Source organism: Perissodus microlepis, chromosome 17 (genome assembly GCF_051167445.1).
Source record: "Perissodus microlepis isolate ML-2025 ecotype Zambia chromosome 17, ASM5116744v1, whole genome shotgun sequence".
Classification (NCBI taxonomy): Eukaryota; Metazoa; Chordata; class Actinopteri; order Cichliformes; family Cichlidae; genus Perissodus; species Perissodus microlepis.
In genome coordinates, this window is record NC_140477.1 from 19,083,047 (window position 1) to 19,109,028 (window position 25,982).

Genomic DNA, 25,982 nt, shown 5'->3' on the forward strand with positions numbered 1-25,982 from the left:
TGGCAGGCTTTTGAGTGTCCTTGCAAAGAAAGGTGGCTATATTGGTCACTGATTTGTTTTTGTTTTGTTTTTGAATGTCAGAAATGTATATTTGTGAATGTGGAGATGTTATATTGGTTTCACTGGTAAAAATAAATAATTGGAATGGGTATATATTTGTTTTTTGTTAAGTTGCCTAATAATTATGCACAGTAATAGTCACCTGCACACACAGATATCCCCCTAAAATAGCTAAAACTAAAAACAAACTAAAAACTACTTCCAAAAACATTCAGCTTTGATATTAATGAGTTTTTTGGGTTCATTGAGAACATGGTTGTTGTTCAATAATAAAATTATTCCTCAAAAATACAACTTGCCTAATAATTCTGCACTCCCTGTGTATGAATGCTTGTGTATAAATACACAAACAATACACATATGCTTTCATTTGTGTAATTTAAGTGATCTAGGTAGCTCTGTTTTGGAAGTTCAGTTCATGCTAGAAATGTGTTTTGGAGTTTGTACGTGTTTTGTCTCTATGGGCCACCGCATATATTAGTAATTCCTTTTGTGCATAATTTTATATTATTGTTAATAATAAATAAATGAAAGCAACAAAACAACCTGAAGAGCCGGTTCAGAGCCGAAAGAGCCGGCTCTTTTTAGTGAGCCGAACCGAAAGAGCCGGTTCTCTAAAAAGAGCCGGAAATCCCATCACTACTTGTAATTTCACACTGAATTTCTGTTATTACTGCCGCCCACCTGCACTATCTATACACACAACTAGGATGCCCTGACCAGCACTTTGTGCCCTGTAAACACAAAAGTTGCCAGGAGAGCTGCACACAAGACAAGTTAGCATTTTTACATTGTTAGTGGTTTAGATTGTTACATTCCAATTTTTCCATTAAAACAAGACAGATTGAGGATGCCTCTCTCTCACTGAGTGCTGCCGTGGCCCGTGACCTTTCTCTACTAACCAATTACTAAGAATACAATAACTTCCTTTTTTAAACAAACATCAGTGAAACAGAACAAGATTTTAATCCAACACAGATTTTCTTTTCTTATCTTTTAATCCTGTAAGACATTTACATTTACAGTTTGCACCAGAAGGATTAAATATGACACAAAGAAGACTCCAAAAATAATAAAATAAAATACAGAAATATTTTCCTTTATAAACATTTTTACAAGCAGCTGCATTAGCACAGCCCTCAGTTTTCAAACTGCAATCCTCAAATTCTCTGAGCTACTAGCAAGCGCCACGTGACGTAACAAGGGAATGTGGCTGTTCTTTTATCCAGTGTTACCATGACAACAGAATCAGTTACATTAATGCACGGTCTGATATTGTCATGTTGACATTGTTCCTGGATCAGCAATACTAATTTGAGTCCTGGTTTAACATTCCAAGTAACCAATCACATTGTAGTGATGTCATCACTGTCACTTTTGGCGTTGCTTTTTGAATCATTTTACGGACTTTTAGTAGATACACCTGTGGTATCACTTAGAAGTTCCTGCGCCACTATCGTTCTCGAGTTATGGCATTCACAAACTTGAGTGTCCACACCGTCTGCCCGCCCAGCAGCATTAGGATAATACCCGATCAGCCTTTTATGACTGAGGGCTAACAACATGCAGTGCACCGAGGTAGCTAAAGAAAAGAAGTCCATTGTATTTTGACTAACATGCTGGGGCGTTGTGCAGCTCCTTGTATTTTGGTGGCATCATGGAGATCATGATGGTGGGTCTGTTGGGGTAATACAGCTGGTGGATCATAATGGAGGACAGAATCATGCCAAGTAGCTGTAGGGGAACACAGGAAGTTTAGTTAAACATCTGGTTGTCTTCAAGTTTTTGTTTTTAAAGTGAACCAATATTAGTGACTAAGCTGCTACATGTTTACCCAGAAGATTTTTTTTTTTTTGACTGAAGAAGATTTGAGTAATAATTTATTTTTTGTTCTGCAATAGATACCATACCTTTCTAACTTTGAACATGGAGAATTCAGACTTTGTTGGCACATATTTACCCACAATATTATTGGGTGGGTAGTGGGAGGTGAAAGACTCAAGAGTGACCTTCGTCTTCCTCCCATTAGGGCCTACATGGATGACATGACCATTACAACAACAAAACCATGTACTAGGCGATTGCTACAGAAGCTCCAGGAAAACATAGAATGGACAAGAATGGAGTTTAAGCCAAGTAAACCTCGCAGAATCTCCATCATAAAAGGAAAACTGACAGCCGAGCAATTCTATATCAGTGGAGAACCAATTCCAACAGTCTTAGAGAAACCCATAATGAGCCTGGGACGGTGGTATAATGCAGACCTCAACGATACGTGGCAACTAGAACAACTAAGGCTTAAATTGGCTGACGACCTCCAGCGGATTAACAACACTGCACTCCCAGGAAAACTGAAGCTCTGGTGCTTCCAGTTTGGGTTATTACCCAGACTACTGTGGCTGTTGACAATGTACGAGGTCTCACTCAATCATGCCAATCGACTAGAGGCTAGTGAGATCCTACTTTAAGAAGTGGCTCGGACTTCCCAAGTGCCTCAGCAGCATTGGACTCTACAGTGACGGAATACTGTCATTGCCTATCCCGAGCCTGGTTAAGGAGTTTAAATGTGCAAAAGTGAGGCTTGAGATGTCACTCACGGACTCCCGGGACCCCATAGTGAGAGGCAGCACTCCCACCCTAGCAACGGGGAGTAAGTGGACCCCAGCCACATCTGTGCTACAGGCGAAATCCGCTCTTCAGCATTGTGACGTGGTGAGTCACATCCAACAGGGTAGAGGAGGATTTGGTCTTAGTGCAGTAACACCTCGGTGGGAACAGGCATCTGTAACCGAACGTTGGAAAATGGTAGTGGAGGAGGTGCGACGACAGGAGGAAACAGCCAGACATGCCAGAGCCGTGGCACTGGCCAAACAGGGTCGCTGGATGAATTGGGAGAGTGTGGAAAAGAGGAAACTCTCATGGAGTGAAATCTGGGGCATGGAGTCTAATAGACTAAGTTTCATCATCCGAGCGGCATACGATGTGCTACCTTCCCCAACAAATCTGCAGCTGTGGTTTGGAAAGGACCCATCCTGCCCCCTGTGTATAGTCCCAGCCACACTAAAGCACATCTTGGTTGGTTGTAGGACTAGCCTTACTCAGGGCAGATACACATGGAAACACAACCAGGTTCTCAGGTGTCTAGCCGAGAAAGTTGAGTGCAAAAGAAAATCCATTAACGCTCAACCTTTCATGAACCAAGAGGAGCATCAGTTTTCATCAACATTTGTCCGGGAAGGAGACAAGCCGAGGACAAGCCCCTCAAACCCAGACCTGGGCCCACTGAAGGCCGCCAGGGATTGGCAGATGCAAGTGGACTTGGATCAGAGGCAAATTTTTCCCACAGAGATCGTAACAACTACTTTGCGACCAGACCTCGTCCTTTGGTCTAACTCCCGAAAACTTGCGTATGTCATTGAGCTGACGGTACGATAGGAGGAAGCAATTAAGGAAGCATTTGAGCGTAAGAAACTGCGCTATGCCAACTTGGCACCTGAGGCAGAGCACAGAGGCTGGAAGATCAAGGTGCGCCCGGTGGAAGTGAGGTGCAGGGGCTTTGTTACCAGTACAACAGCAAAACTGCTTATAAAAAATGGGATCAGAGGACAGGCGCAATGGCAGGCTATAAGAGATCTAGCTAACACTGCTGAGAGGACCAGTCACTGGCTATGATTAAAAAGGGCTGACATCACTTGGGCAGCTAAGGCAGTCAGCTAACCAAAAGAAATATTCCGCTCTTCTCCTCTCTGCTCTTTTTCCCTTTTCTGGGAGGCAGTGGGGAGGTAGAGCGTACAGCCCGATCCGGCAGGGAGGTGTGGGAAGCCAGATTGGGCGCCCCCATTCAGGCTCTTCTCTCTGTTCTCTCCTATCTTGTCCCTTTTGTCTTACTTCTCTCTATCACCTTTTCTATCCCTTTGAAGAAGTTAGGCTCCATAAATGCTAAAGAGGTAAGTATTATTTCTCAGTTGCAGTGAATAGATAAAAAGAAAATGTAGGAAACTAAACAGAAGAAAGAAGAAGAGAAATAACAATTTAACATAAACCAGTGACACACTCCAGGGACTGATCAACCCTGGCAGGGTCTCCTTGGATGAGGGTGTCTAGTGATAATGGCCGAAACACCTGATGAATGCAAGGTCCACTACTGATGATGTGACCCAAATTTAAAATGATAATCTAGATCGATCTCTAACCCCTAAACCTAACCAAGGAAGGAAAATGGCAGATTAGCCTGGGTAAAAGACCGAAAGTTGAGGCACACAACGACGTGTGCTGCTGGCAAAGTTCTGGGCTGCCTTTCCTCATAACAGCCATCCCTCAAGAGTCTCTCCATCTAAAGCAATGCATTAGCAGGGACTGTAACATCTAGTCCTTTTAACTGAACTATATATGGACTTTTTGAATGTTAGGTGCCTGAATCACCACCCCCTTCACCACCATGCTGATGGTTAATATAAGGTGTTTTTTTTCCCAATGTGACGCTTTCCATTATGACCAGAAATTTCCATTTTAGTCCCAAAGTATCGTCTTTCTCAAATTGTAAAGTCATGAACTTTATTATTTAAGTTGTTAACAGGCGTCTGTAGAATTTGACTGTAGTTTGTGGGATTTTTGAACTTCCATCCACTCCTAGTAAAATCGTTTCCTTGTGTTTAAACACACCTGATTGTCCCAAAACAGTAAACTGCTTTTATAGAGGTGTTCACATTTTCTGATGATCAGCCCTGCATTTGATTGACAGCCGAGGCTGCTACCTGCCCTGGCAGAGAATGCAGATTGTAAATTATAGTGTGGACATTTACACTATTGAATCCTTGATTAATACTCACAGCTAGAATAGCCAGAGTGAAGCTGACCACAAGTATGATGTTGTAATGAAACTGGATGTCGTCCATGATGGTGGGAAAGCAGGTCTGAAAATAGAAGGAAAAATGAAAACTGTCAGGTTCTGATATAAACTGAGAGATGATTTAAGCTTTTTCAAAATGGTGCTGGGTCGGTCACCGTAGTGTAGACGGACTTTCTCTGCAGCATGAAAGTCTGGAAAAGTTACAGAAATAAAGACGTTACAAACTTTGACACACCGTGACCAGTGAAGCGAGCAGGTGCATCGATACTCACGTTGTTTTCGACAGTCTGACACTTGCCCTCCTTCTCCTCCTCCTGGCTGCACACACAGGAGTCGGGGATGTTTTCCCAGTTTTTGTAGCTGAACAGACCACAGCAGTGAAACTACAAACAGCAGGAGAAGAAAGAGGAGGGTTACTCATCTTCAGGAGGATAAGACAGAGGAACACAGAGGAGTTCATGGTCCACTCAGTGACTGTGGTATTGTGTTAACTCACACCTGACCAACAAACTGCCAAAGCTTCTGCTTTTATAGAGGTGCTCACACTTATTAATGATTAACTAATCAACTGCATTTGAAACAATAAGGACTTAGTTTACTTTTATACAATTTAACTTACCACACGGTGTAATATGTCTCGTTTGACATCTCATCTGAGGTTATTTTTAAGTGATTATAAAACCCACTAAGGACCACATTGCATTTTTTAAACAGTGGATACTTTCTTTTTTCCATGACTGTAGTTTTTGGTTAAACAGTAAATGTAAATGCAGGAAAATAAAACAGGTGGCAATATCTTACCTGTTTCTGAATGTCCTCGGTCATGTTCCTCACGTATGTCGAGGATTTGTCCAGAGGCACAAACTTGCTGAATGTCTCCACTCCGATGCCCCTGAGCTGCAAACATAGACATTATGTTTACATCGATTAGATTTACATAGTACAACTTTTAAAAAGCATCTTAAGGGTTCAGGTAATGGTAAAAAAAAAAAAAAAAAAAAGAGTTTATATGTGCTGAGGATTATAATAATGTAAAAAAGGTTTATAAGTCTGTCTTCATGTCAAATGATTCGACTCCACAGCAGCACATCCTGGCCTTTACCTGAGGACGTGTGATGGCAGCTTGGATTCCAGTTATTAACATCAGCCAACATCCAATGACCGTGTACACCAGGGACTGCAGAGACATGCAGGGATACTTTTAATCTAATATCTTTAATCTGTGGGGCTTAGTAGAAATCAGAGTGATGGAATTATAACTTTTACAGCATTCTGAACTAAATGGCTTCATAAGATTTATTGAATCATTTCTTTTCTTTAATTTAATGAGTGGAAAATGTAATCACCGTGATCAGGGCCACTTTGTTCTCCTTGTGGGCTCCATAGGCTCCCAGCATGGTGATCATTATGGTGATGCAGCCCACGATGAAGAGGATGAAGAGTTTGGTGGCACGACCCTCCAGCTGTGGACAGAAGTGTCACGAAAAGGTTAGTGGGCTTTGTCTGTTTGTCCCCACGTGTTGCATTTATGTTTGAATGTGTCCTCACGTTGTATCCTCCTCGAATGTTCATGAAGAACTGGCACCACAGAGCGAGGACGATGGCCACTCCACCAACAACCTGAACAAAAAGAAACAGTCTGGTTAGAGCTGCTGGATCCTTTAAACACAACCAGGACATGAAATGACTGCACAGCCACACATGTGCACGAGCACAACAACAAACTCTGAAAGTAAGAACAAACATGTTGAGTTGATGTCGGTTTATTTTACTCTTCTAAGCTTCGGTTTCATTTACATGTAAAAAAGGAGGCAAATGTGGTTATTTCTGTTTTACTCACCATGAAGAATATGTTGAAGACGATGAAGATGCGTTTGAGGCAGATGTTGATCTGAGCCATTTTTGCGGCTGGAAAATGCAGTCAGAATAACAGTACTGTTCCCAAAGTCCAGACGAGCTCTGACTGCAGCGAAGTGAAGTGAGAGGAGAGCAGCAGAGTGAGCTGCTTTTAAGGGTTTCAGGATGTCTCACACAGAGAGGCGTCATGGATATGTTGGATACGGAAACTTCCAAGGAATGGATAGAGAATACAGGAATCATATTTAAGAACTTCCTCTTTGTTTTTCCAGGAAACCTAGTGGAGATCACTGGGTTCGGAATAAAGGGCGGTGGAAAAATTTGTCATTCAACAGGAGAGGTTGCTTACTGTAAGCCAGCTTATTGACAATTTTTTTTAGGTTATTTAAGTATAATGATTAAAAAACAGACATCAGGGCGTTTATTACACTATTTTCTGGTTCAAATGTCTTTTAACTTCAGAAGTTTCACAACCTGAAACAACGGAATGAAACAAAGACACGTCTGAACATTAAATCAGAATTTTTAACATCTCATAGTCGAGCTTTTTGCAACACCTGACACTCACCTAAACCTGGGTCATCCGTGGCACTAACATGACAGAGGGCTGAGCGAGGAAGAGAGCATTTTACAGCATTTGGAAATGGAGTCATACTCTGCTGTCAGGGGATGAGGTGGAAGAAGGTCAGATATTGGAAGCAAGCACATGGAAGCTCAAAGGAGGACATAGATGAGGATCCTGAGCAGAGTTAAAGTGGCGACACCCAAATATAATTATGGATCAGCTAGGGATCTGCCAGCCTGTGTGGTCTCACGTTCCAGAGGTTTATCCTCTGAGCAGGGATGGTGTGACAGCAGATCACACTGTCCCTGCTCAGGCTCATCAAAAGTTAGTATGAAGCTTTGGCCTTCTTCCACCTCACCTTCTAATGTCTGGAGGTCTGACGCTTCTTCTACATATTTATCCTTCCGTTCCTGAAGCGTGGATACAGGTTGATGTTCGGCAGACTGAAGTAGCTTTGTTGCATTCTGTTTAAGAGGTCCCAACTTCAGTGGGACAGTGGACGTGCTGTCCTTCTCCTCATTCTTTACAGTGACAGTCAGTAACACACAGACAATGATATTCAACAAGAAAACAATAAATAGTCGGAGGTAAGGCAAATACACAGCATTTGTGACATGAAATATTATGAAGAGGAGATGGGGGAGAATTCGTACAACACGCAGTTGTGTAAGAGCAGTAACTGTAAAGACGTTAGAAAATAACTGTAAACTGCTACGTCCACACTAGCCCGGATAGATTTTTCGTCTGAAAATGCTCCGCGTCCACACTGGCGTTTTCAGTCGTTTTCACAGAGTTGTGTGTCCACGTTGAAACGACCGAAAACTCTTACGTTCCAGTACTGCGCATGCGTGAAACGCAAGCTGATTCGGCCTGCCTCCTTTCTGTATGCCGTTTATTTACTTTCCGGCTCTTTGAAACGTCGCGGCAAAATTTCGAGGAAAAGCACCGAGTTTTTTAAATGGACTAACAATGAAGTGCAGTTGTTGCTGCGAGTAACACAAAACTACAAAGTTGGCAAAGCGAGTGAGAATTAAAGAATTTGAAGAAAAGCTATCTGGAGCATGTACAGACTGATATTAACCTTTATCAGGGCTGTCAAAATTGAGAGCAAAAAAAACAACTGCTGTATAATGCCCTCCGCTCTCTTTGTTCAATTAGTCACATGACTGCATCACATGACTAACGTGCGTCATCGTTTTCAAAAGTCTGTTTTCGCTGCCCACACTGCGCATAATTCTTCAAATGTATGCGTTTTCGAGAGCGTTTTGAAAATGACGTCCCAGTGTGGTATTGATGGGATTTCCGGCACTGTTTAGAGAACCGACTCTTTCGGCTCGACTCATTAAAAAGAGTCGGCTCTTTCAGCTCCGAACTGGCTCTTTCGGGTCCGAACCGGCTCTTCAGATTGTTTTGTTGCTTTAATTAATTTATTATTAACAATAATATAAAATCATGCACAAAAGGAATTACTAATGTAAAAAAAGTGGTTTTATTTATATATGTTTATATATAAATATATGCAGTGGCCCCTTGAGACAAAGCACGTACAAACTCCAAAACACATTTCTAGCGTTAACTGAACTTCCAAAACAGAGCTACCTAGATCACTTAAATTACACAATTGAAAGCATATGTGTATTGTTTGTGTATTTATACACAAACACTCATACATATTCAAATAATTTAAAAAAAAAGTTCATTTACCTGTTACTACCACACACCAAATCCGGTCATTGGTACTTGCTGGCTTGTGTCGCCACTAGGTAACAAAAGCTCAACACTGCGCCCAGCATCCTGGAGCACTTCTGTTGTCTTTTGTACGTGCTTCGGAGTTTTTACGTGCTTCAGGGTTTGTACGTGTTTTGAAGTTTGTACGTGCTTTGTCTCTAGGGGCCACCATAAATAGACTTTTATTTATTCACTCCACATAAAATGTAATAAATAAATCTTATAATACAAAAACCAATTTCATTCAAACCCATTTCAACTTTTAACTATTTAAATTTTCAGCTTTTTCCTTTTAAACAAATTTAAAGTGAAACAACACAAAACACTGCAAACCACAACACAATTAAATATAAATTAAAATATGAAAACAAAAAGAAGATGCATATTCTCTGTCATATGGACCTGCATGAATAAACTTTCTGAATCCTTTATCATCTGCAACTGAAAATAGTTGTGGATGATTACTATACCTTTCTAATGTAACGTTGTTGTCCCTGGCTCTCTTTCTCTCTCTTTCCCTCCGGCTCTGTTCCTGTGCTACTGAGTGTAACTACCGCCCCTCCCACCTCATCCCAGCGTAAAGCACAAGGCTCGCATGTGGAGTGAAGCGGGAAAAAAGTGCGAGAGAGAGAGGGTGAGAGAAAGAAAAAGAAAAAAACAAACCCACGGCTCGCGATGAGGTGCCGGCTCGCGTCGTTCACGTCAAAGACCCAGCTCTATAAGCCGTTTTGTTCGCGACTGACACATCACTACAGTGTGGACGGTAGGCCAAAACGGAGAGAAACGATGCGTTTTCAAACGAAAAAGCATTAGTGTGGACGTAGCCTTAATAACAAAAATTCACGTGCTTTACCTTGTGGTAATTACCAATACTTAGGACACTGTTATATTTCTCACCCCATACAAAAGGAAAGGTGTGAAGATTGTTTCCAGAAGCATTATGGGAATTGTATTTCCAAACTTAAAATATGTGTTTGTAATGTAAATAAATGACAGACCCTACTCGCTCTCTAGCTGGCCTTAAATCAGCAAATTTGTCTCCTCTTATATCAAGGATCACATCTGATATTCAAAGATGGGGTAATCTCCCCCTTTCTTTAATCGGTAAGATTAATGTTGTTAAAATGAACATCTTACCAAAATTTTTATTTTTATTTCAGTCAATTCCCTTATTTTTGCCGAAACATTTTTTTGTTTCACTGGACAAGATTATTGGTTCTTTCATTTGGGGAGGGAAGCCACCTAGGGTCTCTAAAACTTTGCTGCAGCGATGCAGATTTAGTGGAGGACTTGCATTACCTAATTTTTTAGCCTACTACTGGGCCGCTCACATCCATAAACTTTGCTACTGGCTAAAATCTTCTGGTTCCTCGTGGTGTAAATTGGAGCTATCATCATGTAAGGGCTCTTCTTTACCGGCTTTGCTCTATTCCTCTTTACCCGTAAAACCCTCTCTGTACACTGATAATCAGGTGGTTCTTAACACACTCAAAATCTGGTTTCAGTTTAGACGTCACTTTAATTTTGTAATGCCGTCTTCCTCGGGTCCTCTAAGCGACAACCATTTGTTTCCCCCTTCACTTTTGGACTCGACATTCTCAGTGTGGTGTGACAAGGGTATAAAACAGTTCAAACATTTATATGTGGATGGTGTTTTCGATAGTTTTCCCGACTTGTCTTCTCGTTATAATCTCCCTATTACCCATTTGTTTCGCTATTTTCAAATTCGAAATTTTGTTGCCAAGTGTTTCCCAAATTTCCCCTCTTTACCTCCAGAACAGCAGTGGGAAACTACATTATCATTTATTCCTCATCACAGAGGAACCATTTCGAAACTCTATGATGCTATTCTGTCTTTTAGTAACCACTCTAATGTTAAGCTTAAGTGTACATGGGAAGGAGAACTAGGAATTCGAATACATGAGGAGTCTTGGGAACAGGCTATAGCGAGGGTACGATCTTCCACCTCCTGTGCTCGTCTTGGACTTATTCAATTTAAGGTCATACACAGGGTGCATTTCTCTAAGTCTAGACTTTCTGAATTGTATCCAGAAGTGGAAAATAAATGTGATAAATGCCATGGTTCTCCTTGTCACCTTAGCCACGTTTTTTCTGTGTCCTGAGCTACAAGGTTTCTGGACAGGGTATTTTGCTATTATGTCAACTGTTCTTGGGGTAACTCTTCATCCTTGTCCTCTGATTGCTGTATTTGGGATTCCTGTTCGCTCACTTACACTTGATTCCACACAAAAGGATATTATAGCCTTCACATCCCTTTTAGCGAGACGTCTAATATTGTTGCATTGGAAGTCTGTTAAGTATCCTACTATTTCCCGGTGGCTTAAAGATGTCATGTTTTTTTAAAAACTTGAAAAAATTAAATATACGTTGAGAGGTTGCACAGCCAAATTTTTTCACAAGTGGCAACCCTTTATCTCTTATTTTGCTAGTCTAGAGGTATTGCCTGTTTAAATGTACTTAAATGTACTGTTATATTCCTTTAATATGTTTGATGGTTGTGTTGATCTGTGTGGGACGGGGGGGGGCGTTGTTTTTTTTTTTTTTTCATATATATAAGTTTATTTACTTAGGAAAATGAAGAAAGGTTGATTGTATTTCGGTAACTGCAAGTACTGTTGTTTTCTTTTTTCAATAAAAATACTTTCAAAAAAATAAAAATAAATGACAGACCCGTGGTTAGAGAAGTTAAACTTTATTTAGTTTCACAGGAAACATTAAATTTATCTTATTATCCATAAAAAGCTTTCAGAAACATTTCTTAAATAAACTTGAGTATTTTAAATAAATAAATATCAAAGATGTTCAACACTCCATTTTAACGGCAATAATTTCTCAATAATTAAACAACTTTCAAAGAAATTTCCAGAAAAACCTGAAAACATGTCAAAGAAATTTCCAGTAGTTAAATATACGCATGAAAATGAATTTGGGTTCCTTTCAATGACACTTCCGAAAAAAGGGTCAGAAATTAAATGCCGCTAAAATAAAGCACTGCTCGATGTTAGCACCCCCGGACACTTTCAGGTGTCGGCGGCGTCGTGCACCATGCAGCGTCAGAGCCCTTTGGGTTTTTAATCCGGTTAAGGTGAACTCATCTCAAGGGAGAAGCTGAGATGCAGAACGAGGCGATCCAGGAGCGAGCGAGCTTGGCGGAGGCGACGGAGAGCTGGCGCAGAAATGATTCAGGATCAAGTGCCGGTTACAAGACACAGCCGATGCTTCTAAAGTTTGCATCATACAAAATATAATTAACACATTCTAAAAATATCTCTCTTTGCCACAGAGCGCCACACCTGTCCACACCAGAACACTAAATGTGGTTTAAGCCTCAAAATAACTGACAACAAAAATCTCCTGTTTTTTACAATGTCGGCTTAAAAAACCTCAAAGATCCACAAAATGTCTGAAAGCTAGCTGTGGAGATGTTTCCATCAAATTTCAAGGTGACACAAAAACATTCAACAAGTTACAACTTCTCACATTTGAGCTCCACCTCCATCTGTTTTCTGATTAAAGATTTATTATATTTAGTGAAGAAAATTTCTAAAACTTTTCAGAAATAGCCTCTGCCGAATTTAGTTTTCACCACCAGCAGTTTCTTCGTTCATTTTAGCATTACTTCCATTTTTCAATATATGCTACCATTAAATAAAGTTTACATTTACTCATGCACCATCTTGTGGTGCGAAATGGTATTACATTAAGGTAGAACTCAGCCTTGGTTTAAGGTGGTATGTCTTTAACACCACACACAGGTGTTTTGAGAATAAAGTCATAGCTGTGTTTCTTAATATTCACCGATATTTATAGATTTAGTTAATTTTGTGAGCTTCTAAAATATTTTTAAATAAAAAGTCTTTCAAATGCAGCAGGAAAAAGAAAAATCTCAGATCTAATATTCTGGTCTTTTTCCACTGCTGTTCATATGAAATTCTGGGGGCTTCTGTTTGTAGGACTTTCATAATGATGGTGGAGCCCTAGAGGGCGTGGACCTGAGATTGGCCAGTGAAGATGAGTGTTTATGTAAGCTGCACCAAAATACAGAAAGCAAAACATAAGAAATGACACCAACCATTTAAAAAGAAAGAAGAAGAAAAGAAAAAAGAAACACGAGGCAATGGGAAGCTTGGCGTTACCCGACAGACCCTTGACGGGCTCATTCCAGAGGTTCAAGGACAGAGAAACAGTTCAAATAGCAGAATTATTAACTTTTTCAAGAAAATCTTCTAGTTTTGAAGAAAGTGCCCGCATGTGCCCGAGAACTGAAAGTTTATTTTATTTGGGATTTAGTCAAAGTAAATCTGCAGTTATTCTGAAGTTTGTGGAAGTCCACATGTGAGAACACCAGCTGTGAATGCTCACATGAATGGGCGGTGTGTGGGGGCAAGGGCGTGGTCTCAGCTGAGGTAGGTGAGGATGACAGACTGGATGGGCAGCCTGCAGACTGGGCACAGTTTGTTCCTCTTCTTCAGCTTCCTGGCGCAGACGTAGCAGGACATAAGGTGTCCGGTCCGTCCGTGCACGATGCAGCCATTCTTTGGTCGCGACTGACAGATGAGGCAGGGGTCCAGGCACGAGTCCGGCAGACGCCACTCCGCCGAAACGCTGCGCTCCATATCGGGGACTTGCATGGTAGGAGGAGCAGCTGGAGCTGCAGCTGGAGTTGGGGAAGGTGGGAGAAGCTCCTGAGAATCAATGGAGGATGAGTGTGAGGAAGAGGAGGGCTGGGATTCGGGAGTCCAGAGCTTCTCCTGTGAATAGGAGGAGGAAGGCTGGGAGCATGAGAGGAGATCCTGGGAGTTTGGTGCGGAGGAGGCGGAGTCAGCAGCAGCGGAGGAGCAGGTGGAGTCGGACGCACACTGCGAGTGCAGAGGAGAAGTAGTTTTTAATCTTTTCCCATCTGGAACGTCGACTCCGTTCTCCTCCATGTCAGAACCTGCAGGACACAAATCAATCAATCGATTAGCAGATTATCTGTCACCGAAGATAAAACTGACAGCAAGCTGCAGTTCCTCAAGTGGCCACTTGAGGAAAAAGTGAGCCGGTCAGCACCTGCAGGTTCTCACCTGAACTGAACATCTCTGTGCTCTTCTGGAGCGTTTTTAATTAAATTATTCGATTACTAATACTACTACTACTAATTATAATAATAATAAGAGACTTGAAAATGATTTCTACATTCATTTTGTGATTGGCTATTCATTAGAAAGTGTCTGCAAATAGGGATGTGCACCAAAAATTGAGTATCAGCTACATAGATCTGAGATGAGGTGTACAGCAGCAGCTTGTCTCTTTTTCCTCTCTGCCTAATGATTGGTTTTCTAAATTGTCGATTCAGTATTCTGATGTAGACAATCATCACCAGTGGTTTTAGGTAGGCTGTGTCTGACTAATATGAAATAATCTGAGTGATGTGTAATTCTGCACAGGTGTGTTGACATTGGCACACAGGGACATCTGACCTGGTTTTATAGACTGAAGATATCCTGAGGGTTTTCTAACCTTTACACTCGTCTTTGATTCACTGGAGATTTCCCTTTGTTATTTGAAAACACCGGCTCTGTGCTTTTTTTTTGTTTTTGTTTTTTTGAAACGTCTGTGTCCCCCTTCTTTCGTTTGCACCTCTTTGACAGCATTACCCTGAAAACAAACTACTTTGGTTTCTGTAGTCATGATAAGATTTACCTGGAGGTTCTTTGGCAGCTGATAGGTTGGTCGGCTTTGTGGGCAGGGCTTTAGGGCTGGAGGAGGCACAGTTGACGGACACATCAGGTAGCCAATCCTGGCGCAGATCCCAGCAGCGGAGGCAGTTTCTGGGCAGAGGAGGGTTCAACTCATCGCATTTCGCACAGCGCCAGTAATCCTGAGAGGAAAACACTCCATTACACCTGAACAACTTGCGTAAGTGTGTGCCTTTGTGTCATCTGTGTGTTTGCGCAGCAACTCACAGCTTCAGTAATCTCTGTGTCTTCATCAAAGGAGTCGTCGTCATCTGCTTCGAAGATTGTGACCTCATATACCTGCAGCACACAGACAAGATGGCTATTAGTAACGGTGTCGAGCTAAGGTAGATGTTTAATGGCCAGCTCGGTCTATTAAGTGGTTCTTACCTGATCATCAGCAGAGAGAGAAGCATCATCTTCATTGTAATCATCTGAATCTATGGACTCGACTTCAAATTCAACACTGAAGTTGTCGCTGTCAGAGTCTGACGCTGCATCCGTGACCTCTGACCTCCCAGACTAAACACGCACAGAGTCCACATTACACATGATACATCAACACAGGCTCAATAAACCACTGATTGTGCGTCATGCTCACTGTGCTGTGCGAGTCAGATGATTGGCTGCTGTGTCTTTCTCGCCCGCTCCCAAGTCCTCCAATCACACACCAGGACAGGCTGTCGTCGAACGTCAGCGAGTAGCTGTCAGACCGTCTCCTTTTCGTGCCTCCCTCTTCCTCCTCCTCCTCTGAGTCTTCTTCAACATCCCCGTCGTCTACACTGTGTGAGGGACCTGCAGACAAAAGGTGGGCGGAGTTTGGTTAAACAGTTAAACACCTTGAATGAAATGGTGGTGGAGTTAGTGCTGGTACCTCTTGAGGAGAAACTCACCTGGCTCATTGCTCCTGCAGCTCCACCTTCTCCTCCTCCTTCTCCTCCTCCTGTCAGGTGATGAAGAGCGACCTTCTGTTTCTGCTGCCTGAAAGCACAAACACGTTTTTGAGCTGATTTTCAAACTTTTAAACTCTTGTTGGGCCATAGAATAATCACCAAACTCCATGTGACTTTTAAATTAGATCATACACATTAGATTTGTTTATGATCATCATCCCCAGAAGGTTCAATTTCTCCCAAACACAAAACAAAAAAGTCACACAAAGGCAAGAAGGAAAGACTGGAGCCTCCTGGTGTGCAGCCAGATGTGTCTGAGTATGTGTGTTACTAGGATAATGTGACTTGTGTTCTAATGCCACAATTGAGTTAACTAGGAATACAGCAAAACACTTTGTTTGTTGATTTTTGGTGGTTTTTTTTGTCTTTAAAAATTCGGCTGCAGCTCGTTCGTGGTTAAAGTGTACGTTTGGATTATTTAGCCACAAAAAGCAGCGGCACAAATTCAAAGTTTTACAGTTTGCCTGCTCTTTACGTTCACCGCCGCCCTCTTGGATTGTTAAGCTGGGGTTACTGGGACTGCTTTGCTGAGAAATCTGAGTTTCCAACTCAATCAGGAATTCACTATAATAGCGGTTTGAGTGCTCAGTAAGAGTAGAATGTTTCTGTCTGTAATTCAGAAGGAAGTCAGTGAAAGTGTCGGTAAATATATTCCTCAGTGAAGACTGCAGCAGTGTTTTTGCTTCTTAGGTGGACTCATAACTGGAGTTGAGTGCACCTGGAAGTAATTCTCTCGTAAGCTGGAATGGTTCAGAGGTTGGAGCTTGTAAAATGGTCCAAAATAGCCTTGTGTGAATAGCACAAGGTGAAACTTTACTTCGAGTTTATTCTAAACTTCTTAAATGCTGCACTCACAGCACTTAAAAAGCGATCAGCAACGAGGGAAAGGAAGCTGGGTAAATGTGAAGGAACAAACCCGGGCTAGAATTATCGAAGGTTTATCTGGCAAAAACACAATAGACGTAGAGAATCCAAACATGGTGTGCGTCTTACCTCCGTCCTTCTGTCTGTCTGGCTGCTGCTGTGCGGCTCACTCAGACTTGTTGTTGATTCTAAAGAGAGTGTTTGTCAGAGTCAGACCAGCAGGATATCATCTATATATACACAAACACACACACCCTCAATATTTAGTAATATTTTAATATAAAGTATGCCTTTATCCTCCAGAAGGAAAAAGCAGGTGGAGGTCTGACATTTCTTCCCCAAAAGTCAGAAAAACAAGTTCATTTGGAGTCAATTGGTGTTTATACAGAACCAAAACAGATCAATTTTAGCCCCTTGGCTTTCCACCCATGGGTACTTCAGGGGATGTAAGACTGGATATTTTCGGACCACAAAGGTGTAGCTGTATTTAATAATGCGCCTCGTGTGCAAAATGTGATTCCTACCTGGACTCCTGACAGCCACCAGGTTCTTGGTGATCATTGCAAACAGAACCCTGAAACAGGAAAACATCACATATTTTATTTAGAGGGGTTTTTTTTCCTTTTAGTGAGTCTGAAGGACCAAAAGCTTCATCCTCTACCACTCACTCACCGCGGCTCTTTCACGGAGAAGCTGTCGACTCCCAGCACACGGCCCAGAGCATCCTGGGCGCAGTGGACGATGTGTTGCTGCTTCTGGTCGTACAGCTGCTTCTGGATGATGTACTGACCCAGGTAGAACATTACCTGCAAAAACACAGAGATACATCGTGGGATGATTGTAGGATGCACAGGCTAATTATTACGTTTGGGTGTTTTGTTATTGTGGTTTTTAAACATCAGCAATTTTACCACCATTACAAGACTGCAGTCAGATTAACTGAAGTTATGCACTCTGAAAAAGGATAAGCTGAGTTTGTTCTCTTTTCTCTACATCCAGAAAACACTGTTCAGTTGTTCTTTGTTGATCACACATAATTACAGCGTTTATCTTGCCTCAAAACTGGAAACTCTGCATGTTCCTGTTGGTTTTGGGGCTTTTGATGAGCAAACATGGAATTTATTAGTAAAGTATTTTCCAAAACAAATTTTATTTCCTTTTCAAACGCACCAAAAATCGTTAATATGCAGGAAAAATCCTAATAATATGGGCTGCTTGTAGCTTTTGTTAGTGGGCGTTTTCTTCTCAACATCTAAGCTGCAGCAACAAATGAGAAAAACAGAAATCCAAGTCACAGATGATGAGCTCACAAAGAAAACAAAACAATGTATAAATAAATAACGGTGCAAACAAATAATACAACCGCAGGGTCTGTTTATAGAGCTTAACACAACGAAGACCACTGCCCCCATTTGGATTCCACGATGGTGGAGCTAAGGTTTGTGAACTGCAAAAGAGAAAATCAAAATGACACTGAAGACTGGCATAAGAGTGAGATGCAAATGACAAGGATTTAACCTTCAAAATAAAAGACCACGGGCAGGGGGACTGTCCAGAAATTAAAAAGTGTCTATATGTGGGAAACACTGCTGACATGAGACTGAGAGGGAGAAGGAGTCGAATAGGGAATCCTGGAAAAATCATGAGGATGAACTAAAGGAGAGCTGAGGTGAGTCTCAAAGTTCTCCTTTTTTCACGCCGTCTTCATTAAAAGGCCAAAACACAATTTTTTCCTGCATTGGTAATAGATCTTTGCAGTGACCAGTAATTTCCAGCTACCACGCAGCTCGATCACACCAGTGTACCCATGGAAAAGAGAAGCTTCACAATCACGATATCAGCAATAACGGCAGAGAGTCTGAAACTTTCAGGGGCAACCAGCAGTGACGTGTCAACCGAGTACCACAAATGTCAATAACAGCAACGACAGCGTGCGAAATCACCTCCGGCAACTCGGGGTGGGCGGTTCCCACGCTAGCCTTCGGACTTTTCTAAAGAAGCAACTGAAGCGAATAAGAGCGCAGTTCAGTGTAGTAAATACAATAAAGGGGTTACCTAGGCAACCAGAGCCTGGAACATCCGCTATTGACGCGCGATGAGCAAATTGCTTCCTGTTTAGCTGTACGAAAGCAAAAAGAACAATCAAACACTTAAAATAGTTTTGCACTTATAGTTTGTAAAGTTTCTTAAGACTTTCTGCAACTCGCTTTTTTATTCTGTCTTTCGTTACATCCTGCCTTTTTTTTAAAAACATTTTTCTTTTTTTGCATGTCAAAGAGCAAAGTGAACTGGACTCAAACATCTTGTAAGTGTGCACAAACTTGGCCGAATAAGATGACATGCGCGTTTCTGATAACGATTTTTAAATATGTAATCGTAACACCACCAGAGACAATATATATCACATTTTATAATTTTTACTTTGCTGAGCTCATCCTGCATTTTACTTTATTCAGCCGATTTTATTACAGCTGTGTCTAATGTTTTGGCTGCTGTGATAGCAGATTTTTGGACAGAAAAAGCATATTTAATCACGCACTGCATCAGTATCTGCAACGTATGACTACAAACTTCACCACAAGGTGGCGATGTTTCATCATAAAGTGTGCAAATGCAGTATGAGGCAGGTGTTTTAGGCAGGAGGGGGCAGTGGTAGTAAAGGAAGTTCTGGGTTCATTCATTCATTTCTGTCTGTTAATGCAGGTCTGGTAACAGTCCTAACACCACCTGACGACACCCCTCACACATCAAAGCCGACAGAAAGACCGTCTCAAAGCTCCCGGTGGAGCAGTAAATGGAAATGCTGTACCTCCTTCATGGTGAAAACATCTTTAGTGGCTCCAGCGTGCTGCAGCAAAGAGCAGAACTCTACCTTTGGTCTCACCTGAACGCACACAGGGAGAAAAACGTTAAGTCACACAGTCAGTGAAGAGTTACGAGCACATGGAGAAGTCGGGAACTTGCCGCCCTCACCAGTTTGTTGTCGTCCTCCGTGGTCCAGGTGTTGGTATCACTGTCGGCTGACATGGTGAAGCTGATTGTCCCTGCACGCCAACACACAGCAGATTATGACAGATTACATAAACCAGTACAGGATTTTTAAAACAGGATAGATTTGGAAAAAGTGCTCCTAAAGTTAATCTTTTTCACAGCGTAAGACAGATTAGGCATTCATCATTAGCATTAGTTATATTTCTTCAAATTCCTCCCCCTACATCTGCGGCACCGCAATATAAACCCGGATACAGAAAGTATAATCCCGGGTTTACTGTGTAAATATTATCATCTTCTTCATCTGCGTTTAATCTGCCTGGTTTAAAAAGTTAATTTAACCTTTTAAGATGATGCAGGTTTGTTTAAAGCAAATCAAATCAAATCACTTTTATTGTCACATCACATGTGCAGGTACACTGGTACAGTACATGTGAGTGAAATTCTTGTGTGCGAGCTTCACAAGCAACAGAGGTGTGCAAAAGTACAATAACATAAGAACAAGCAAAATATAAGAATGGCTAAATCTGAGAATTATATGAATAAATATAATATAATATAAGAGTGTATGCATATTACTGAATGTGTATACTAAATATGTATGTCTGTGTGTGTGTGTGTGTGTGTGTGTGTACATATTTTACAAATTAAATAGAGTAAACAATAAAATAAAATATCTAAAATATACAGAGCATGCCGACCGCCTGGTGTTGACTGAGAGCAGCCGGTTCCTTTTCTGTGTTTTTATTTTGCTTACACAAAAACACATCTGGAGGAAAAACCTCGGCCCTGGACGAGGGCTGCTGAGCCTCCAACTGTGGATCATTTAACTGAAGAAACCACTCACGTGTCGAGCTGATACTTGAATCAGATATCGGTAATGAAAAAAGCAGATCAATGTAGCCAATCTATTGAAATCTGTCCTCTGATTATTAGATTTATTACTCTGTGATGCAGCAAAGCAAAAAATAATCATTTGTGCATTTACAAAATTCAGCTTATTCATTCAAGACTGGTACAGGATTTGCATTCTGTACTGAAAACACCTGCAGTCAAGGAACTTGTATACTAGGAATGGATCAGTGCATCTTCACCTGAAAGTCTGAGGCACCCTACCTGACCGAGGTTTGTGTATTTCCCTATTTGATAAACAAAAAATGCCAGCTGCCGTTAAACCCCGAAGAAGAAGCTGTGTCCCAGAATTCATAGCTCAGTGTCCCAGCTCAGTTTCCAACAATGGCGGCAGCTAGTTAGTTTTAATATTACTCTTATTATTCTTTCTGGGTCACAAAATAAACGTTTAACATATTTTCAGGCGAGAATGTAGCTGTGTAAACCTCAAATATCTGCTCAGTTTATCAAGACACCACATATTTTCAAAAGCTAGCGCGATAGCTAGCCGGGGTTCAAGGCTCACTAGAGCCCACGAGAACACCGGACTCCTGGCAAATCGTTTTCAAACCCACCACCGTCTTTCGCTACTCAGGTTAAACATATGTAAGTCACTTAGATAACTTAAAAATGTCATTGTTTGGCTTTTTTTTTGTATTTTATTTGTTCCTGAGTAAATCGGTTTGGCTGAGATTAAAGTTATAGTTTTTACACAGCTGAATAAACATCAAGCAGACAACTGATTATCAGAAGTGTGAGATGCTCGAGAATATACTCCGGTGTCCTGTTATATTTTAGATAGCAAGGAGTTTATTAAACTTCACCGAAAAAATCTGCAAATTTCATTAAAATTTAATAAACTATCATCTTGTCTTTATTTTTAGTTAGCACAGACCTTAAACACTTAAAGCTGTAAGCTAATGATAGTTATATAAGACCAGATGCTGCTGGTGCAATGAGCTGTACGCTGTACGTCCAATGGATGCATGATCTGATTAGTCGACTAATCGCAAAAATAATCGGTGACTAGTCGACTATCAAAATAATCGTTTGTGGCAGCCTTAGCCGTAAACAGCTTGTTTAGCGACACCACAAAACAAACAATAGCGTAACATGAAACGATAGATGTTTTCATATCGTTATATCGAACAGCCCTAAAGCCTGGTGATTTTTATTTTTGTGGAGGGCAGAAACCTCTTTGAGCAATAATCTGATCTAAATACTGAGTTCAACTGTAAACTCAGGAGCACAGGTATCAGTGCAGATATTACCTGTGACTGTAATTAACAGGACATTTACTGATGTAAGTTGCTCATATTTACAGTATCTGATCAGTTGTGACCTGACATGGTGTTAAGATGAAAAGCTCTAAAATCAAACTTATGGAAGATCTCTTTGTTTCTGTGATGTACAACCGGAATATAAATAACCACAAATATGTGCACAGGCTCCCAGCCACACTGATACCGAGCCAGGATTTCATAACCGGTGCATCACAAATTTTCATTCAGAGCAGAATGTCACTTTTCAACATTTTTCAACAGGCAAATAAAGCAAGAAAATGTAAAAAACATCACACTGTCAGACTTTAACAGAATTTACTTACAGATATAAAACACATATTTACAGAAAACATTCAAAGAAGCTTGTACTAACTTTGTGTCAGTTTTGCTTAAAAAGTTACTGAATCTTTGCTTGTTTTTAACAACACAGACGTGTAGTCCTGACACGACACCTGACAGACAGATCAACTCAATTACCATCCAATCTTTTTGCATTAGCACCAGGTTAATGCTTAATTAATCAGCTGTTAAAAGTCTAAAATGTTTTCCAGTATTTAAGGAATAAAATGAAGTCCTTACCAGTATATGCAGGGGAAATAAATCAGTTTTAGCAGCTCATCTTGTGCAAATAAAGGCAGATAAAGTGCAGAGAGAGTGGAGCAGGGCAGAGCTGCAGCCTCTTATAGACCTGCTCAGACATGTCAGGACTAGACCAGTTTAAAGGCCTGGCCTAGTCTGACTGGGGCCTATCATGCCCTGACTCAGCTGTACTCGTAGGACTGGAACAGCTGATTCAATCATAGAGCTTCTGTAGACAAGCCAGGGCTAGTCTGCATTGACTCATCCTATCAAAGTTACATAACCACACTAACCACAGTGCTGGTTATCTCACTAACCAGGACTAGTCTTAGCCAGATAACCAGGACCAAATCAGGGGCGCAACACCTGCTTGATCTGAGCACAGGAAACCGGGAAGATCAGCGCAATACTTAATTCTCCAATTTATTATTTATTCCAACCAAAAGTGTTTTTTACATATACCTTTTCTTTCTGGTCTCAAGTCAAAAACACAAAATTAGACCTAAAAGACAATATATTAAAATAAGTCATAAATAAGAGTTCTTCTATTCTATTTCTTTTTTTGTTTAATTTTCTGTTTTCAGTTCTTTTTTTCCTTGTTTATTTTTTTATTATACATTAAAAAATATATTTTTTAAATGTTTTTTCTTTGTTTCAGTGTCAGTTTCACACTTCTGTTTTTTACTAAATGTAGCTTTTTGAAATGCACAGACTTCTGTTAAATAATGTAACATAATGGATTTTAAATTTTCCAACAACCCTGGAAAGCACCGCCTGTGAAACTTTGCTGGAAACTGTAAAAATAAAAAAACAAAGCAAAAACAGACAGCTCTGTTTCCACAGAGGTGCAGGACTTTATTTTAAAGTGCACCCACACAGTTCAGAGGTGTAAACTACAAATGGCAGCGGCTCAGAGATGGAGAAGGCCAACCTGTCCACAGTACACCGGGGTCGCCAGACATGACAGCAGCACTCCAAGTCACGCTCAACAAAAAACAGCCATAAGTTTATCTGTTGATTTACCAGCTCACCAGGGACATAAGTTTAAAGTTCACATTTTTCTAATAAAGATTTCCTTTTTGTTTTTGCAGGAATAATCAGCAAACAAAAACAAAACATACATGACATATAAATATTTGTATGGGCCAAACTATGTGGTATTCCCAGGTTCAGGTTTGCTCTTTGGGGATGGCACCCAACTCATTTGACAAAAAAAAAAAAAAAAAAAAGCATCTGACGGTTACTGCTAAATATCTGATCAAAATCTCCATTAATCTTGGGTAAATAAAACCTCCAACCAGGCTCAAAATTGAGCTTTAGGATTGGCTTAATGCTGTCTGTCTGCATACGTTCATTTTCAGATCGCTGGATAAACAAAAGTGGGGGGGGGGTTCCTCTGTGTTGGAAAAACCCTCACTGATGTTTAACTTCAGAAAACACTGACAATTATTACAAATAAACAACAACAAAAACAATCAGATTATAACATATGTTTTAATAGTAAAAAAAAACAACTTTGTTGCTTTTGTTTTGCTTCTCTGCAGCTTAGAGTATATTCTGATTTAAAGCAGCAAACAGACCAGAAACTGCTGAGAATACGAGATATTCTCAGCCATCTTAAAGCAAGTCAACATAATTTCATTAAAAGCACAAAATCCATCACATCAAAAATGAAAACAATTGTATTGTTTTTGGCTTTGGTTGTTCGGGTTTTTTCTTTTTTTCTAAGTTGAATAAATCCAGAGATAAATAAAGATGATTGTTTTATGCTTTTTTACTGAACTATGTATCTTTTATTAACCCTCTTATTTCTTGTAATGATTTAACTTCTGAGGTGTTTTTGTTTTACTAACAGCATGTGGTCACCGTTTCCCTATTAAATTACTAATCTATTGATTTTGTTTCACATTGTCTACACATTGCTGTGGCTGTAACCTCTGTACCTCACAGTCTTCCACCTGGAATAAAACTACATTATGAAGAAAGCTTTGCTCGCCGTTTCAGACCCAGAAATTAAACTGCATGTAATAAAATTTAACACAAATTGTTAACACAACTATGATAATCTAATTAATGCAACAATGTGAGGCAAATAAACATGTTCAACCGTATATTATGAAGGATTATTATTATTAACTTTATCTGCATTGAACTGTGAACATACACAAAATGCTTAAACTAATTATCTTACAGTGCTACTTTTACTACTTCAGCCTGAGTAATCTTATTGCTGTTCCTGTGTGCACCACTTCCCCATGTCTTCTGTTTTTATGAGCACATCACTAGTATCCAAAACTGATATTACATACAAATAAACTTCTTGTTTTTTAAGGATCCTAAAAGAGCTGCCAAGGTGAAGCCAGTACACTTTGTACTTGTTTGGCTTTGCTTTTTGCCCTCAAGTGTGTAATTTTTCCCCGCAAACAGCTGACCGGCTGTGAGTCAGCTGCTAAACCGTGACAACTCAGAAAGGCAGGAAGGTTTGCCCGGACATGTCCCGCTCACTCTCCTCTGTCTGAGTTTGTGTCTTACACACACAGATCTGAGAGAGCCCGGCCGGAACCTTTCATCACCTCTAACTGTATTATCTCACACTCATCGGAGGAAAATTAATGAGCAGATACTTCAAACTGACCGCAGACTTCAGGAGCTAAAATTAAAGGCCGATTATTGTTTTGTCTGCAGAACGAGGTACTAAAGAGCTCAGTTGCTGGCTGCTAACAGTGGATAAAAACACACATCTACTTATAACTTTATGCATGAAGCAAAAACAAAATCTAGTAACACATTACCATAAATCAGATGTAAAAACGTCTCAATCTGAACAGTTAAATCCAATTTTCCCTGCGGTATTGACGGCTAACGCTGAAGCTTTAAATATACGTTTTACATATCCTTTAAACAGTAATTAAAAAAACGCAGAGACTAGAAACCCACCAAAAGCATTAGTGTTAAAGCACAAAGGGTTATTTTAGAGTGATCTTTTTATCTTACCAGGATTGAGCAGACGGACTTGAGTTGCTAGAAAGCAGCGTCCACGGCGCTACTTCTCAACGCGTGTCAACTTGATCAGGAAACCCCGAGGCTCCGCGGCCTGCTAGCCACAATATGCTAACAACTTGCTAACGCGGACTTCTGCTGCAGTTAAGAGCGCTAAAATCTGGCACAGAAAAGTTTAGCTGTTATTTACGCACATTTCTAATTCACTTGTGATGAAATAATATCCAACAACGACGTTAATCCAACAGTTTCCCGGACAGTTGAGCCACTTCTACTTAGTGTTTACAACGCTCGCCACTCAAAGACTGTGACTTAGTCAGATGGCGCCCCTAGTGGCTAGGAAGCCGACACTTTCTCAATTCAAATCGCCAAACACACTGATACGACAATAAAACCATTAAATTCATCCAATCTGAGCAGTTTGGGCCATAAAATTCCTGTTTCTGTTAAAATAAATAAATAAAAAAAATACAAGAATAAATGATTAATTTCAAAATAAAGGCCAGTCTACATTAGCAGGACATGTTAAAATATGATCGGTAAATTGCTAATGTTTATATGAAATGATTTTACCTCAAAATTATACATATGATCATGCTTTCCATTTTTAAAGAAATTTCT

General features: G+C 40.6%; 2 protein-coding genes across 3 annotated transcripts; both read right to left on the reverse strand.

Moving 5' to 3' along the window:
- Positions 1 to 1,098: 1,098 nt before the first annotated feature.
- On the reverse strand, positions 1,099 to 6,967 carry LOC146369488 (tetraspanin-8-like). The gene is made up of 9 exons (XM_084910481.1): positions 6,750 to 6,967; positions 6,458 to 6,529; positions 6,256 to 6,372; positions 6,012 to 6,086; positions 5,711 to 5,806; positions 5,182 to 5,292; positions 5,065 to 5,100; positions 4,890 to 4,973; positions 1,099 to 1,794 (listed from the first exon to the last, which is right to left on the reverse strand). The coding sequence occupies exons 1-9, from the start codon at positions 6,807 to 6,809 to the stop codon at positions 1,672 to 1,674; spliced, it is 774 nt and encodes a 257-aa protein (XP_084766607.1). The 5' UTR covers positions 6,810 to 6,967; the 3' UTR covers positions 1,099 to 1,671.
- A 4,789-nt stretch (positions 6,968 to 11,756) lies between these two features.
- mdm2 (MDM2 proto-oncogene) lies at positions 11,757 to 25,684 on the reverse strand. 2 transcript variants are annotated; one of them, XM_084910341.1, is made up of 12 exons: positions 25,356 to 25,684; positions 19,591 to 19,661; positions 19,427 to 19,501; positions 17,290 to 17,423; positions 17,142 to 17,191; positions 16,747 to 16,805; positions 15,694 to 15,781; positions 15,402 to 15,595; positions 15,191 to 15,322; positions 15,029 to 15,100; positions 14,766 to 14,943; positions 11,757 to 14,016 (listed from the first exon to the last, which is right to left on the reverse strand). In XM_084910341.1, the coding sequence occupies exons 2-12, from the start codon at positions 19,642 to 19,644 to the stop codon at positions 13,478 to 13,480; spliced, it is 1,575 nt and encodes a 524-aa protein (XP_084766467.1). In that variant the 5' UTR covers positions 19,645 to 19,661; positions 25,356 to 25,684; the 3' UTR covers positions 11,757 to 13,477. The 2 variants fall into 2 exon arrangements, with proteins under 2 accessions (XP_084766467.1, XP_084766468.1); XM_084910342.1 differs by lacking the exons at positions 19,427 to 19,501; positions 19,591 to 19,661; positions 25,356 to 25,684 and adding an exon at positions 18,673 to 19,379.
- Positions 25,685 to 25,982: the final 298 nt, after the last annotated feature.